This window comes from Pipra filicauda, unplaced genomic scaffold (genome assembly GCF_003945595.2).
Source record: "Pipra filicauda isolate LSUMZ 115617 unplaced genomic scaffold, ASM394559v2 scaffold28_size6257848_pilon, whole genome shotgun sequence".
NCBI classification, from domain to species: domain Eukaryota; kingdom Metazoa; phylum Chordata; class Aves; order Passeriformes; family Pipridae; genus Pipra; species Pipra filicauda.
The window spans coordinates 2558935-2573553 of record NW_024104409.1 but is presented as its reverse complement, the minus strand read 5'-3'; the positions used below and the strand labels follow the sequence as shown (position 1 = coordinate 2573553).

The window sequence follows — 14619 nt, the reverse complement described above, 5'->3', positions numbered from 1 at the left end:
TTACATAGCTTCTGGGCTTATCCACAGAAATGCATACTACTGTCCTAAATGACACCTTATCTTTAATACTTGAGGATATATTTGTAGTATCAGCTAGCCAAATCGTATTTAGTGCTTAAGGTGTTAAACAGATAGCTTCATTTGTGTTTCAAGGATTTTAATTTTCACAAGGCCTCTTTTGACATTTTTTTTTTTTTGGTAATGAGTATAGTATCTGATGCATACAGCAGGACAATACTGAAAGGAAAGGTGTCCCTGTCTGTACAAGGGGGCTGTCATCTATGGAATGTGTGCACATGCATGACACTCATTTGTTGGACACGTGCACAGCAGTGAGATGTTTCCGCAGAAGATACTCTGGAGGTGATGCTTAGGGCTCGTTGGTCTGACTGTTTTAAGTTTTTGGTGAAAGCTCTCATTTGCAGTCACAGGGAATATCCTCACCAACACAGGATATTCCAACAAGGAGCTGCAGCCTGATTAGGTTTTGCTTACTGCCTTTCTGTGTGCCACAGACAAAAACTGTTTTGGAGGGGGTATTTACTGTTTATCTTTGTGATTGCTTTTAAGTCATCAAGACTGTCTAGCATCAGTTTGTTCTTTTTTGATAGAAAAACTGAGCTGCCCTGTGGAACAAAGGGTTAGTGTGCCTAGAGATAGCTTTGAACATCACATAACATTATAGCTTAGCAACACTTGAGTGCGGGGAGGCGAAACATCGTCGGAATCGAATGGCTGTCTTCCCTCCTGTGCTTTAAGCCTCTCTCTCAGTTGCCTCTTAAAAAAAGGTTTCCCCTTTAAACATTTGCAGCTTGGAGCAGGAAAGGGAAAGCTCTCCACACATCTCTGTGTGCCTTTCCTTGGGGAAGCAGACGGACGGGAGCCACAGCATGCATTTCCCAGCACAGGTGGAAGCAAACGCTTACCTTGGGCTAGATCTGGAGAGGAGGTCCCATCTTTTTCAAGATGTATTTTTCATTTTACAGGTAGATGTGTCCTGTTTTGCCTGATTAGCAGTGGAAAGGCAATTATTCTTATGTAAATTCTTCTGCTCTATTTCTAAATATTTCTACTGCTCCCACTGTCTTTAAGGCTGTTTATTGATACTGCAGGGTAATCACTATCATATTTTATTAATTGATAACTGAATCTAGCGCAAATAAATGCACTTTTTTTTTACTTTCTATTCTTTCTTTCTTGCCAGGGTATCTCTAGCACTTACACACTAAATTTTTCTGCTGCTGTATGTGATATATTAAGCAGATATTATTCATTAGGTTTGATTTATCAGGAATTAGTCATGGTTTTGTTTTTAACTCTTTGATATGATGGATATGTTCATAACTTCAGTTGAAGGAATTTCAACTAGTTTCTAATTTTTAAACATTTGGATTTTTTTTCAAAATTAAATCCTTTCATGGTTATTGAATTAATAATTGAGAAAATGAAAGAGCCAATTAGTTTCAAGTATGATTTTTTTTTTCTGTTACAGGAGACATCCATTCAAATTTAGTTTATTGTCAAGTAATGGAAAATTTACTTAATGGGCTTAGATCGGGCATAGCTACAGTATTAAAGCATCTTATAGTCTGTTAAACTCTAAGAGAATGATTTCTGTGGTGCTTGCATCTTACACAGTGAACTTGAAATACTCTGAAGCTGAACTACGAGAGTCCTGGCACAGGTGAACAGGAGTTTACAAGGAGAGCAGGGATTTGTAAAAGATAATAAATTTTCCATGGCCAGTTAAGCTGTCTACACTTTAAGAGACAGAAGTTACAGAACAGTATCTGCTTACTTAAATTTTCATCATCTTCTCAGTGTTCTAACTCTTGCAGTTGAAATTTTCCACTTTGGTGAACGAGTTAGTATTCTTTGAAAGATCATGCAAAATCGTTCCAGTAGTTTGTATGATAAAATATTCAAAATGAATTTGATGTGGAAAATATACTCTGTGGAGTTCATGAATATTTACATTTAAACCTTTGAGACTTGAAAAATTTAGAGCTGCTGTAAAATTTTCATCACCACAAACCCGTGTAACTTTATTTCACTTCAGCTGACAGTCATCTGTGATACAAAATTAAAGCCTGGCATTTCTTGGTGAAAATTTTCCACTTTCTGTGCCATACTACAAGACTTTTCAAAAAAGCCATGGTTATTCCTGTGCACTCAGTGATACATATGGTATTGTCGTGCCTGTAATTTTAGTGGGGCAGTTTCATATAGCTCACTATTTTTTGAAGGTGTAGCTATGCTGGATTTCCTTTTTTCTGTCTTTTTGTCCATGCACTGGAAGATCATCCAGAAGTTCATTTTGGCAAAGATATGAAAGTATTTCTTGCAATCAAGTTCGAGACTTTGACCATTTTTGTGCTTTGAGAGTCTTTTTTTGTTGTGTACCAGTGTGACAGCTGAGATATGCTAAATGCATCCCAGATCTTCTTCCTTCCAGCTTGTACTGAGACAGAGTAACTTGTTGCTGGGTGCATTCCCTTGCTGTGAGTGAACTGTCTGTTTCTGCCCGATCCAGCTGAAGTGTCCCACTTGCCGATGTGTGTAGCTAGCAATCCTGAAATGACTGCTGCTTCACAGATTATCAGTGTCACCTGTATGCTGGGATTGGCCATTCAAGTAAGGAATAGTGCTGGAATCCAGCAATTGAAAGCATATTGTTTTGGTTCCATATTAAGCCAGAAAATATACTAAGCACCCTTACACACACTTAGGAGAGTGGCTGTAGTAGTACTCAGTTTCCAAGTTAGTCACCCTTTGGGTTGCACCAAAGGGCAATCCACAGAGCTTTTCAGTGTCTTCTCGGTCAGACAAGCCATCCTGGAGACAGTGAAAATGCAGTGCTGGTATTTATCACTTACATAGAAAAACAAAACCAAGGAGGAAGAGGCTAGCCTGCTGCTCCTCATTCTGCCCTACAAATTTCCTTTTGGAAAATAAGGTCACTCCCGCTCAGTTTCCACCCTCTTCCTGAACCTCCTGGTCTGGAAGCTTGAGCGTGCCATGGAACTGAGAATTCAGGTCCAGAGCACACTACAGAAAAGTTGGTGCTTTACCAATGTTTCAGCTTACCTATCCAAAGAGTACCAACCTCACTGACAGTCTGCTGTCAGTGAAAATAACCTGGGTTACAGAAAACAGCTACTTTTATTTATTACAGTACAAAAGGATATGAGGAGAAAACTCAGCTATAAGACAGAGAATTTTAGATGTGTATTAGGAAGCCATGTTAATGAAATCCATTTGGGTTATTGAGGCAGCTTACTTGCCATTTAATGTCATAACACAGAAAATTGGCCAGGTCATTGGACAATTAAACCATTCAGTAGCTCCTGTTTCACGATGTTGGTAGCATAGATATTCTCATTCCAGTTATATCTCCAGATGTTGATTAACAGCCATTGAAGCTGTTATGTAGTAACATACATAGTAATTAAAATTGAAGATTTTCAAATCAGCAAGTCTGAAAAATTTGCATTCAAGTGATGGCTTAAGGTCCATCTGTTTTTTTTTATTTTTCTAATTTTTATAAGTTTTATAAGTAGTTATAAGTAGGTTTTAGAAGCAGCAGCACTTATTCCCTTACCTTTAGCATAGTAACTACAACCCTTTTACCCCAATTCCCCATATCAAATATCCCCTGAATTCCTTTAGCAAATGTTTAGTCTCTTGTCAAGGTAGGCCTATTCTGTTTAGAGAACACTCGTACTTTGGCCTAAACCACAGAGTACAGTCAAGAACTAGATGACTATGTGCCCCCTGTACCTTGAAAAAGATGAAGAATGATGAAGAGAGGGTCTCAGAGACCCCAGACCCAGTTCCCAAGAGGCGTGACTGAGGGTGGACCAGGGCAAAAGCCGAGGGTGGAAAATCTGGGATTGGACAGGCAGTATTATAAATTGTAACATCTATAGCAGAGAGGCATGCTCACATCTTGTAGCTTTATGCCTAGGTACAAATTAAATCCTTTCCTTATCTCACCTTCAAAACTAAATTGTCTTGGAGTTTTTTCTCCCTGAATTTTCTTTTAGGCATCAAAGAGTTTTCAAAGGGCTTTCTAAGAAACTATTCAGGTTGCTGTTGATATTTTTAATAATTTTAGAGCACTGCAGTGCTACAAGACTGGAAAAGCAAATGCTGTGCCAGTATTTGAAAGGTGAATTGGATGACACAGGTATTTAAATATGAAAAGGTACTGCATACAGTAAACAATAAAACATCTGACTTGGAAATCAATCAGTTAAAAATTAAGGGAGAATAATATAATACTGATCAATATGGGTGGAGAGAAAATGGGTGGTGACAAATTTTTTTGCCCTCTTTTTTAGTTAGAATTTGTTCAGAAAAGCAGATGATGTTTTTTCTGTTAAATCTTGCAGTATGTTTCATTTGTCATTTTGTATTAGAATGTATACCATATTAGTTTTTCTGTAATTTAGCTATACAAAAATTGTCTGCAGGCTTCAAACTGGGAAACGTTAAGTAGAGAATTAACACTCAAATGTTCCTGTGATTTGGTTCTTGGTCCGATGTTTTTTAGTGAGCGATCAAGAAAGAGATAGTTACTGGTGATCTTGGAGATTATACTGATGAGAGTGTAATCAGTAGGGTAGTATATTGCTGATGCAGAACCATTTGGATTGTTGATTGGGATAGTATTTTAACATCACCAAATATGAAGTTTATATGCCCAGGAATACACCCTAGACAGGGCTTGCAGTGTATATGTTTGCAGGAGAGTTAGGGCAGAGGCTCTGATTTATATATAATACATCACTGGCAACTGAGCATAAGGTCATTTTTCTGCATCCTTGGATTCCTAAATAAGGGAATGCCAAGTGAAGACTGGGTGATCCTCTTCTCTAGTTGCATAGCTGCTAGGGAAGGGTGGTCTGAGAAGGGCACCAGCTTTGAGGCAACCTTTTGAATGCAAGAGAGGTGCCATAAAATGCCTTTAGTCTGTAAGAGCAGAGCTTAGGTCTAGTGTAGAAGGGGGCTATTCCATGTCCAGCCAACACATGTCGTAGCTGGGAAGCTGCACAGCAGTTTAAGTGAGCAGAGTGGACTTCCAGGGCTTCCAACTTGGATGCTGGTGTGCTGGTTTTGGCTGGGGTAGAGTTAACTTTCTTCACAGTGGTTGTTATGAGGCTGTGTTTTGGATTTGTGCTGAACACAAGGTCGATAATATAGAGGGGTTTTTTTTATTGCTGAGCAGGGCTTACACAGAGCCAAGGCCTTTTGTGCTCTTCATACTGCCATACTGGCAAGGAAGTTGTGGGTGCATGGGAGGCTGGGAGGAGACACAGCCAGGACAGGTGACCCAAACTGACCAAGGGGATATTCCAGACCATATGACATCACGCTTATATATGTAAACTGTGGGAAAGAAGGAGGAAAGGGGGAACGTTTGGAGTGATGGTGTTTATCTTGCCAAGTAACTGTTGTGTGTGATGGAGCCCTGCTCTCTTGGGGATGGCTGAACACCTGCCTGCACGTGGGAAGCAGCAAATTAGTTTTTTGTTTCGCTTTGCTTGTATGTGTAGCTTTTGTTTTCCCTATGAAACTGTCTTTACATCAACCCACAAGTTTTCTGTCTTTTACCCTTCCGATTCTGTCTCTAATCCTGCTGGTGGGGGGGAGTGAGTGAGTGGCTGCGTGGGGCTTGGTTGCTGGCTGGGGTTAAACCATGGCAGTCCTTTTTGGTGCATAATGTGAGGCTTAAAGGGTTTGAGACAATGACAAATTTGATGGGAATGTGTTAGATTGAATTTATCACTTAGTGGTGTTCAGCTAGAAATGAGCAGGCTCATGCTCAGTCTGTGGGGCTTGGTTGCTGACTGGGTTTAAACCATGACAGCTGGGAAGCAACAGCCCATCTTCTACCAGTCGAGGAGCTGGAAGCACATGTGCCCATAGCCTGTCCTTACTGTACTTTCATCTGCTTTTTACCGCTGCCTGAGAACCATGCGTACTGAGTAAGGTATTCATCTCCTTCTTCCTTGGCACTGCCCACAACGTGAAGGAGTTGGTAAAGGACCAGATCCTGTCCCACATGCTGTCAAGTCTGGCTGTGATAGACAACGTCTCAGGAGAGACATTCATGAACCGAACTTTTTCAGGCCAATAAGAATGATTAAGAAGCTGAAAAATTGGCATAATGGAAGATTCAAGGAAACATGATTTATTTTTATTAGGCTTGATAAAGGTGAAGAGTACATAAGTGCATGGATGGGCAGAAATGCTTTCCTAGCAGGCTCTTCAGCCTAGCAGTCAATGGTCTAATAAGACACAGTGGCTGGAAATTGGAGTTGAGTGCAGTCAAATAGAAGACTGATACATTAAAATCTCCAAGTCAGCCCATCTCTCTCTAAAAACTCCAACAATCTAATCCGTATCAGACCATATTCTGCACAATTTCAGTAAATTTCTTTCATGCCTGTTTGTGAAAATTGCCTTAAATGCTTTTACCGCATTCTGTTCATTTGATAATGATTGTCAGCAGGACTTGAAGCTGGAATCAGCATCTCCCCAGCATATCTCTCGATCGTCTCACTGAGACAGCAGTTGAAATTACTTTATGACTTAGCACCAGGGCATTTGGGCAGGGACGTCAGGGTGAGCATGCAGTTGGCAGCTAACGATGAAGCTATGGGGTCACGTAGACCAGCCTGTTGGGAGCTGCACTGACTGTGTATTTGTTCCTGCCATCCTATTTAGGGCAACTGAGAGCATAAGACACTTGGGAAAATGTTTTATTTTCCCTTCTCATCACTGATCTTAGCTAGTCTTCCAGACCTATTTATTTATCTTGTACTATCTGCATTAATTTTAGTAGGTATTTTTAACAGGGAGTTGCCACTTTCATGCCTTATTCATCCGTTACCTTCTAGGCTGATGTGACTATGGAAATACCAAGGCAGATGTGTAGCACTTTGGATGTTTTCCAGTGCAGCTGTGGTCCTGCAACAGGAGAAGACAGACTCAAGTCTCTGAATTTGAGTTTGGTGAATGAAGGCTGAGTGGGCTGCAAAGATAGTAAAAACTGTATTCCCCCACTACGATCTTGTATCAAGAGCTTTGCATGTGTCTTTGCAGATTTATTCTGCTAGACTCTCTGGGTATGTTAAAATCCTTAAGAGGGTCCAGGGAAAATGGGATATAAACCTTGGCTTTTGGACAGTGGTTGAGCTTAGGCATCAGACAAACTTAGCTGCAAGGCAGTGTTCTTGGAGACTGTGGACAGCCTCGTACTGTGAGGCGATTGGAACATTTGATCTTGATTCAACTGCAGAAGTCAATCTGGATCAGTGGTAATTAAAAGAGGGTACTAACCAAGACATCGAAGAGGAGATATCCAGAGAAGTCATGGATGCCACATCCCTGACACTGTTCAAGGCCAGGTTGGATGTGGCTTTGAGCAACCTGGTCTAGTGGAAGGTGACCCTGCCCATGGCATTGGGGTCAGAACTAAGTGATTTTTAAGGTCCCTTCCAACCCAAACCATTTTGTGATTCTATGATAATACTGAGAATAAACATGCTTAATTGGCAGGTTCATTTCCTAAATAGTTGGTATGGGGGACCTCTCTGCTTTACCTATCCTAATCCTTAAAACTTAAAAATAATTCGAAAATTCTGCAAGGTGCAGGGAGATTGATGATGACATGTCAGTGTTCAGGCAGCTGGGCTGGATTGCTCAGATGAATATAGGTTAGCAAACCTTGAACCTGTGCCAGAGAAACTAGTGGAAAAATTGTTATGGAGTTCAAGAGGTAGATAAGATTGGAAATAACGCAAATGCTAGCAAACATGGCTTTATGCAAGGGTTTTCTGGTCAAACAAACCTAATTTTGTTTATTTGTTTATTTTGAAGATTGTGAGTTTAAAGTAACAGCATGTTTACAGCCTGCTTAGCTTTTCATATTGCACATAGAGTCTTGTGACATTCCGATTTATGTATAAAAAAAATCAGCAAACACAGAACAAGATGAAAAACTGACAGTTATCAGAAAGTAATTATGAATAGGAAGCCACGGGGTTTGTAGTTTGAAGGGCTTCCTCCAGGATTAGCGAGGAGGATGGTAGTGGTAAGTGAGAATCACTGCTTATAAAATGTCATGATTGACACAAATGGTGGTCAGACAGTGAATAGCTATGACAGGACTGTCACGGTGTGACTGGGATCGCTTAATTCACAGAATCTGCCAAAGGCAATTATACCCCTAGGAACTGGGAATGCAGAGCACATAGATAAAATGTGAGGTTAGAAAATACTCAAAGTAGTTGTGTTAGTAATATAATAGCCAGTCAGCTCCGTAAACCCTCAGATCTTGATTTTTAGAGACAAACTGATCTTAACACAGTTTAGCCATCTAAACATGAAGTGGTCATGGGACACAGACACCACTGTCCTGCCCCACCCCCCCAAAACCAACCCCCAAAAAAACACAACAAAAAAAAATCCAACACAAGGCAGATCACTGAATTCTAAAAGAAGTGGGACCAATTTTCTTTCAGCGGTCTCCCTTCCTCCCTCTCTCAGCTGAATTCAGAGATTGAATTGAGATGGCTGAAGTGAGGTGAGAGAAATTCCAGCTCCTGTATCTGTTATTTAACCTCCTTATATGTTTTTTGTAAGATCAGTACAATAGTATTATATCTGGTTTCTGGTCTCTGTATTCAACTTCATTTCAAGATTGAACAAGATGCAAATAAGAAATCCAAAATTGATTTAAGTGTGCCATAAATGCCTTGTGATGAGATAATACATGGACTTAAATTACTTCATTTATTGAAAAGATGGTTGAGAAATGATTTGATTACTATGTATAAGTACTTTCAAAGGGAGAAAACACCAGGTACTGAAAGGCTCTTTATGATTGTATAGAGAGTCATAAGAAGAACCAACTGCTAGAAGCTGGAGTCAAATTCTTATTAGAAATTAAGCAGCAATATTAGTACGACTAGCCACAAGGTTCTGTAGAGAAGAAAGACAATAAAATTTTTCTGTCTGTAATACATAGGAAGTCAGGAAAATTTGCCAAGTTGTCTCTCCTGACCATAAACCTAGGAATCTGCAAAACCAGAAGTGTTTTAATACAAATTTTCTTTCTTTCATTCAAAACTATCTGAAAAAAATATGACATTCTTATTCCCTTCAAGAATTACCAAGAAATTTTAGATTAAATCATTTTAAAATACGTGATGTTGGAGTAATTGCTCTCTGCGTTATTCAGGGAGAGCAGACTTAGATTTGCAGATGTAGTAATATTTCAGTCTATAAGGTAATAGAAAAATCAGAGGCGTCTCAGAGTGCCTTGTGTTACTTGGCATCAGTACATCTAAGCATTTCTGTTATCTTTTGTGTTGCCAACTGAAAGTGACAATGGCAATGTGGTGCCCTACCCCAACAGCAAGACAAGACTCTCTGTTGGAAAGACATTTTAAAGAGTGAGAGCTAATGAAGCCATTAAAGCTCATTGTTTGTTGTATGGCAAGGCTGTTCCAGAGGTGTTTGTTTTACACATATTGTACTGGTGATGTCCAAAAGAGAGGAACAAATTGACAGGCTCTCCCCTCCCCCCCCCATTATGCATCAGAACATTGTAGTAGAGATGCAGGTGTTTGCCCACCATCACTTCTCTCTTCCTTTCCGCATCAAGTTGCTTTTAATTTTTGGGCTTCCCCACCTTTATTGAGTAGGCTGTTACTGCTCTGTTAGTCATCGTCGCTTTAGGCAAAAAGGTGGTCTCGTTGGATAACAGCGACTGTCACGGAGGTGACTGTACGGAGACAAGTATTAGCTAAAATACATGTACGTGATGTCCTAGGTTATTCACTGAAAGTTTTTATTTCTTTTTCCTGAGTGCTAGCGTATGTTGTTCCTTTTGTGAATTTTTTTTTATATTGTAGTAAGATGAAAATGTGTTACTCTTTTCCTGAGGATAGGAATAAAATGAACTTTCATTTTACTGTCCACTAATTTTGGATACTCGATAATTGATTCTCTTTGTACATTATGTTTTTATAGTCACTGACTATATTCATTGCACATTTCCAGAAAGCAGTTCCTAGATAATCAGAGTGCAACATCTAGAGAAAGGAGTTGCCACTTCTTACTTCAAATTTGATCTTTGTGTTTCATTCTTAATATATAAAACATCTGAAGGCAAAATAAGGAAGTCTAGAGTATACCAACTGTGCAAACATGTTTTTCCTGCTTATTTCTTTGGTGTCTAAATATCAGATATTTTAGAACTTTATTTGAGAACTTGTAATTACATTTTATTTAGTAAATTCTTACTTAGTGAAAAATAATTCAAATTTTGACCATGTTGGTGACACTCATTTTAATGTCCAGTTTTGCTTGTTTTTTTTCATTTTAGATAAACTTGCCTTGGAAGGAATAGTGGTGCAACGTGCTGAATGCAGACCTGCAGCTAGTGAAAATTATATGAAGCTGAAAAGGTAGGAGTGTTTCATTACGAATGGATATGTGATATCCGACTTTGATGCTTTTATTATTGCCTTACTAGGGATGGATGACTTCAGTATTATCATGGTCTTACTTCACATTTATACAGGATCGGAACTGGTCTTGCTTTTGGGGTGGATTTACGGTAGGGAGGGAATGAAGGCTGGCGTGGGACTTGTACCTCCCTCTGATTTTGTCTGATGGGATGATGCAGACCTCTCTGTCCTATCATAGGCAAAACTCTTACTAGAGCACATGCTGTGCCTCTCCATACCTGAACATATGAATGTATGACTATATTCAAATATGATTGAAGCTGAATTTCCTGAAGACTTAAAGGTTTACATTGGTCTGTTAGGACACACTTCTTGAGTATGGGTTTTGCTGTGGATCGTCCAAGTTTAATTCCACTTAATACTGTGCCATGTTAGACAAAAAGAATCTCTGAAAAGATATTTAAAATGTCCAAAATAGGAAAGAGTTTGTGGAGAAGTGCTGGACATAAACTGGCATGCTTGCTAGAAAAGGTAATGACTGAAAGTATCAGAAGTGGTATGGAAACCACAACACATACATTTAAAAAAAGTCATTTAGTGACTTCTAAAAAGTTCAGCAGATATGTCTAGAATTGTGATACATGTGATTCATGTATCTTATGGATAATTAACTTTATGATGTTCTCTAGTAATAAATCAGATTTGGGATTGAAATGTGCATTGTATTAACTGCTTCTTTATATATATTAAGCATGTGAGTTTTCATTAAATCACCCTTTTGTACTGTGAGTTTGTTGTAAATAGAGAAATTCAAAGCAGGACATTTCAGGAAAAGAATCATGTGTGACTAGTTTTAGAATTGTCAAAAGAAATGCAGAAAAGGCAAAGCGATGTTTTTCTCTAATTCCCGATCTGTTTTCTATGTATCATATACATTTTCAGTATCTTATGTTTTATTAACCTCCTCTGTCATCTAAATTGCTCCAGTATTTCCTTATTGCATTCATTCATTTTCGAGACTTTATGTTCTAGCTGTTGGCCAATCAGTACCATAAGTTTGTTCCTGTGCAGTGAACTGCTTCATTTCAGACTGAGTTTTGTGATTGCTATCATGGTTTTTGTCATCAGGGGGAAATGGAGTATGAGGCGAACGTGATGGTGGCAGAAAAGGACTCATTTCAATCTGGCAATTTTAAATATACATGAATATAATCTGTGGGATGTATTTGCTTCATAATTGTTCTAATTACAGGTTTCCCGATCCAAGTGCTTTTTTGCATTTTGCACATAGTTGATCAGATAAGCTGCTTCTGGTAAGGCCTCAGCAGGAGACTGAAACAGAACTGATAGCTTTAATTATGTGCTACCCAAACTTTGAATTTTTCAGCATTCTGCTTTCTGTCTCACATACATGCAGCCCCTCCTGGTATTCAATTTTGTCATGTTCAACTCCTATAGGAGCAACAGAAGTACAAACATGAAGGCAGATTTTGTGTTTGGTATTGTTGTTTTTTCTTTCCTGCAGAAAAATTGTCGGGCTGTGTATGCCTACTTTCTAGTTTTCCATGTTTGTAAAGATTTTTTACCTTTTACCAAGAAGTTTTAAAAAAAGTAATCTGATCTGTTGGGAATCAGCATGAGATTTAGCAGATCTAGCAGTCACAGCTTCAGAAGAAATTGGGTTTTGTCCAAATACTGTGTCTGGTATTTGAGTAGTAGGATCGAATTTTTCACTCCCTTTACGCTCTCCCACCCTCAACATGCTGCAGTCTGTATTTGTGCATAAAAAAGGGTGACAGCATTAAAGATAAAACACATAAGTTACACAACCATGTTATATTAAACCATTTTATTCATTTTTCTGTTTACTGTTGTGCTTTATATGAGACAGACTCTCCAAAGATGAACTTTATAATATTGACAGAACAGCAAGTCTATTGTGTAGGCTTTAAGTGTTACAATATTAAGTTGAGTTGGGGAGGAAATAAAATAAAAAGATAAATACAGTTGCTTCAAACTTTTAAGATCTAGAAAATGAAGGTAAGCTGCACGCTCTCAACAGCTGTAATCGTTTGTTTTCTGAGAGCTAGCAATGACCAAAAAAGATTATATATCTCCTGGTATTTAATGCAGATATGGATCCTGTCTATTTTACCATCTGTATCTGGGTCAACAAGATCAGCTGATGGATGCATGGTATTTGATTTTCCTGCTGCTCAATAGAGTTTCAGTGAGAGGACAAAGCAATGGTCTTGTGATGCAGTTGCCAGCAGTTAGGTGGGAGATAAGTGTGACATGTGGGTTTGAGGATGAATAATGAAAACACAGAAATTGGTGAAACGTGTGAGTGAAAGTGTTATCGAGTGTAGTAGCTGGGAGAGGTTTTTCCCCAAGAAGCAACTTTTGATATGATTACAGGAAGGCTGTAGATGGCTGATGTTCACAACACTTTGAATACAAGGTACAAATGTGTGTCTAGGGATAACTAGCTGGAAAGGTAAAATAAAGGTTGTGTGACCTTCACTTGGTGTTTTCTATTTTGGAAGTTTTGTTGTTGGCAGATTTATTTAATTTTTTTCAATTTTCCTGAACTTCAAGTTCTAGAAGGAGAACAAATACCATGAAACTCCTGCAATCCTGCAGGAGTAAAGCTTTGTGCTGTTGAATTTCCTAGAAAATTTTTATTAGCAATGTATTTGTTCTTTGTAACAGCTTAATGATTAGTTGTACATTTGCAATTACTGCTGCTGATGCTATTGAGGCTAGCTAGAAAATAATGTGTGGTTTCCAAGCACCTGTCCTGATTTCTGTCTTGTGGGAGTGGATCTCATGATCCCATTTAAAATATTTTAACTGTGTGGGGGGAAAAAATGAGCAGTCTATTCCCAGCTGCAGACAGTTTTACTGTGCAGTGGTCACAGAAAATACTGTGTCTACACTATACTTACTGTTTGACAGTTCCCCTCTTTACATCCTCCTTAGCCGGTCCCACCCAACCTAGACTATTTTCTTCATCTTACTGTAGTTGGCTTTCCACCATGAAGATGCATTATCTGTACCTTTATTTTTTCTTTCTGTGCGCAAGAGATTTTTGCTTCTATTACATTAATTTCGCGATCCCAATGTTTAACCACCTTGGGGTTAATGGCTCTTCAAAAAGAAAGATCTCCCAAGAGGCTTGTCTGTACTGGAAAGAATGGGGCACAGGGAGAGAGGAGTCCCCCAGACATTCAGGATCTCTTAGGCTTCAGATGATTTGAGAGGAGATGAGAATAAGATGTTGATACTCGCAAGGGGCTTTTGCTATTCACAGAAGAGGGGAAATGGGGGACTGGCATGCACCCCATCTCAGATTCTTTCTGACAAATTACCTGTTTCTATCCTTTACTGGTCTTCATGTCTATTCTCTTCATCCCTCTGATCATAGCAAACTCTCTTCTTCCCCAATTCTTTCTCTGTCCCCCTTTCCCATTTTTGTTTGCTTCTGTTTCTCCGTTTCCTCACAGGAAAAAAAAAATTTTTCAAAAATATTTGGAACACATTGGTATCATATACCTCAAACTACATTTCATTTTGAGGTAAAGTTGAGAAGAAAAAAAAAAATCTAAGAGCAACTTCTGCAAAGCTCCAATTCAAACTGATATTGTCAAGTTCAGTAGCTACAGAAAGCTCTAGAGGGCTGCTCAGGTCCTCTGCAATGTGATGGCCAGGCACCAGACTCACAGTTCTCAGGGGAGGTTTTGAAGGTGCATGAAACTGCAGCTCTGGCAGTTGTCAAATGCACTGTTGGATAGCGCTTCCCCAACAGCAGAGGATGGCAGGCAAAAACCGAGATAAAATCATAGCCCTTGTTTCATTCTCAAATGTGCTGCTGAAATACTGGTCACCTTTCAGAATGGATTTTGGAAGACTCTGATTCAACAACACCTAATCTGAACTACCAAACTCACAAACTGTACAAAATGAAGAAGATAAAAAAAAGAGTCCCAGGATTACCTAAAGCCTGCAAGAGCCAACATTTAACACTGCAGTGAGGCTGGTAATGCCTACAGTTCTCTTAAGTAACTTAAAAATACATTTTGAAGTATGGTTAGTCTAAAGTGGTGATTGCCAATATGGCAGCTTGTAACAGGAT

General features: G+C 39.0%; 1 protein-coding gene across 1 annotated transcript in view; it reads left to right on the top strand.

Annotated features, from left to right (window-relative positions):
• Nucleotides 1-14619, top strand: part of GTF2F2 (general transcription factor IIF subunit 2) — an 86526-nt gene that overhangs the window by 29127 nt on the left and 42780 nt on the right. Inside the window, exon 6 of the mRNA XM_027720350.2 lies at nt 10400-10481. Coding sequence (XP_027576151.1) covers nt 10400-10481 — 82 coding nt within the window. The remainder of the gene's footprint in view (nt 1-10399; nt 10482-14619) is intronic.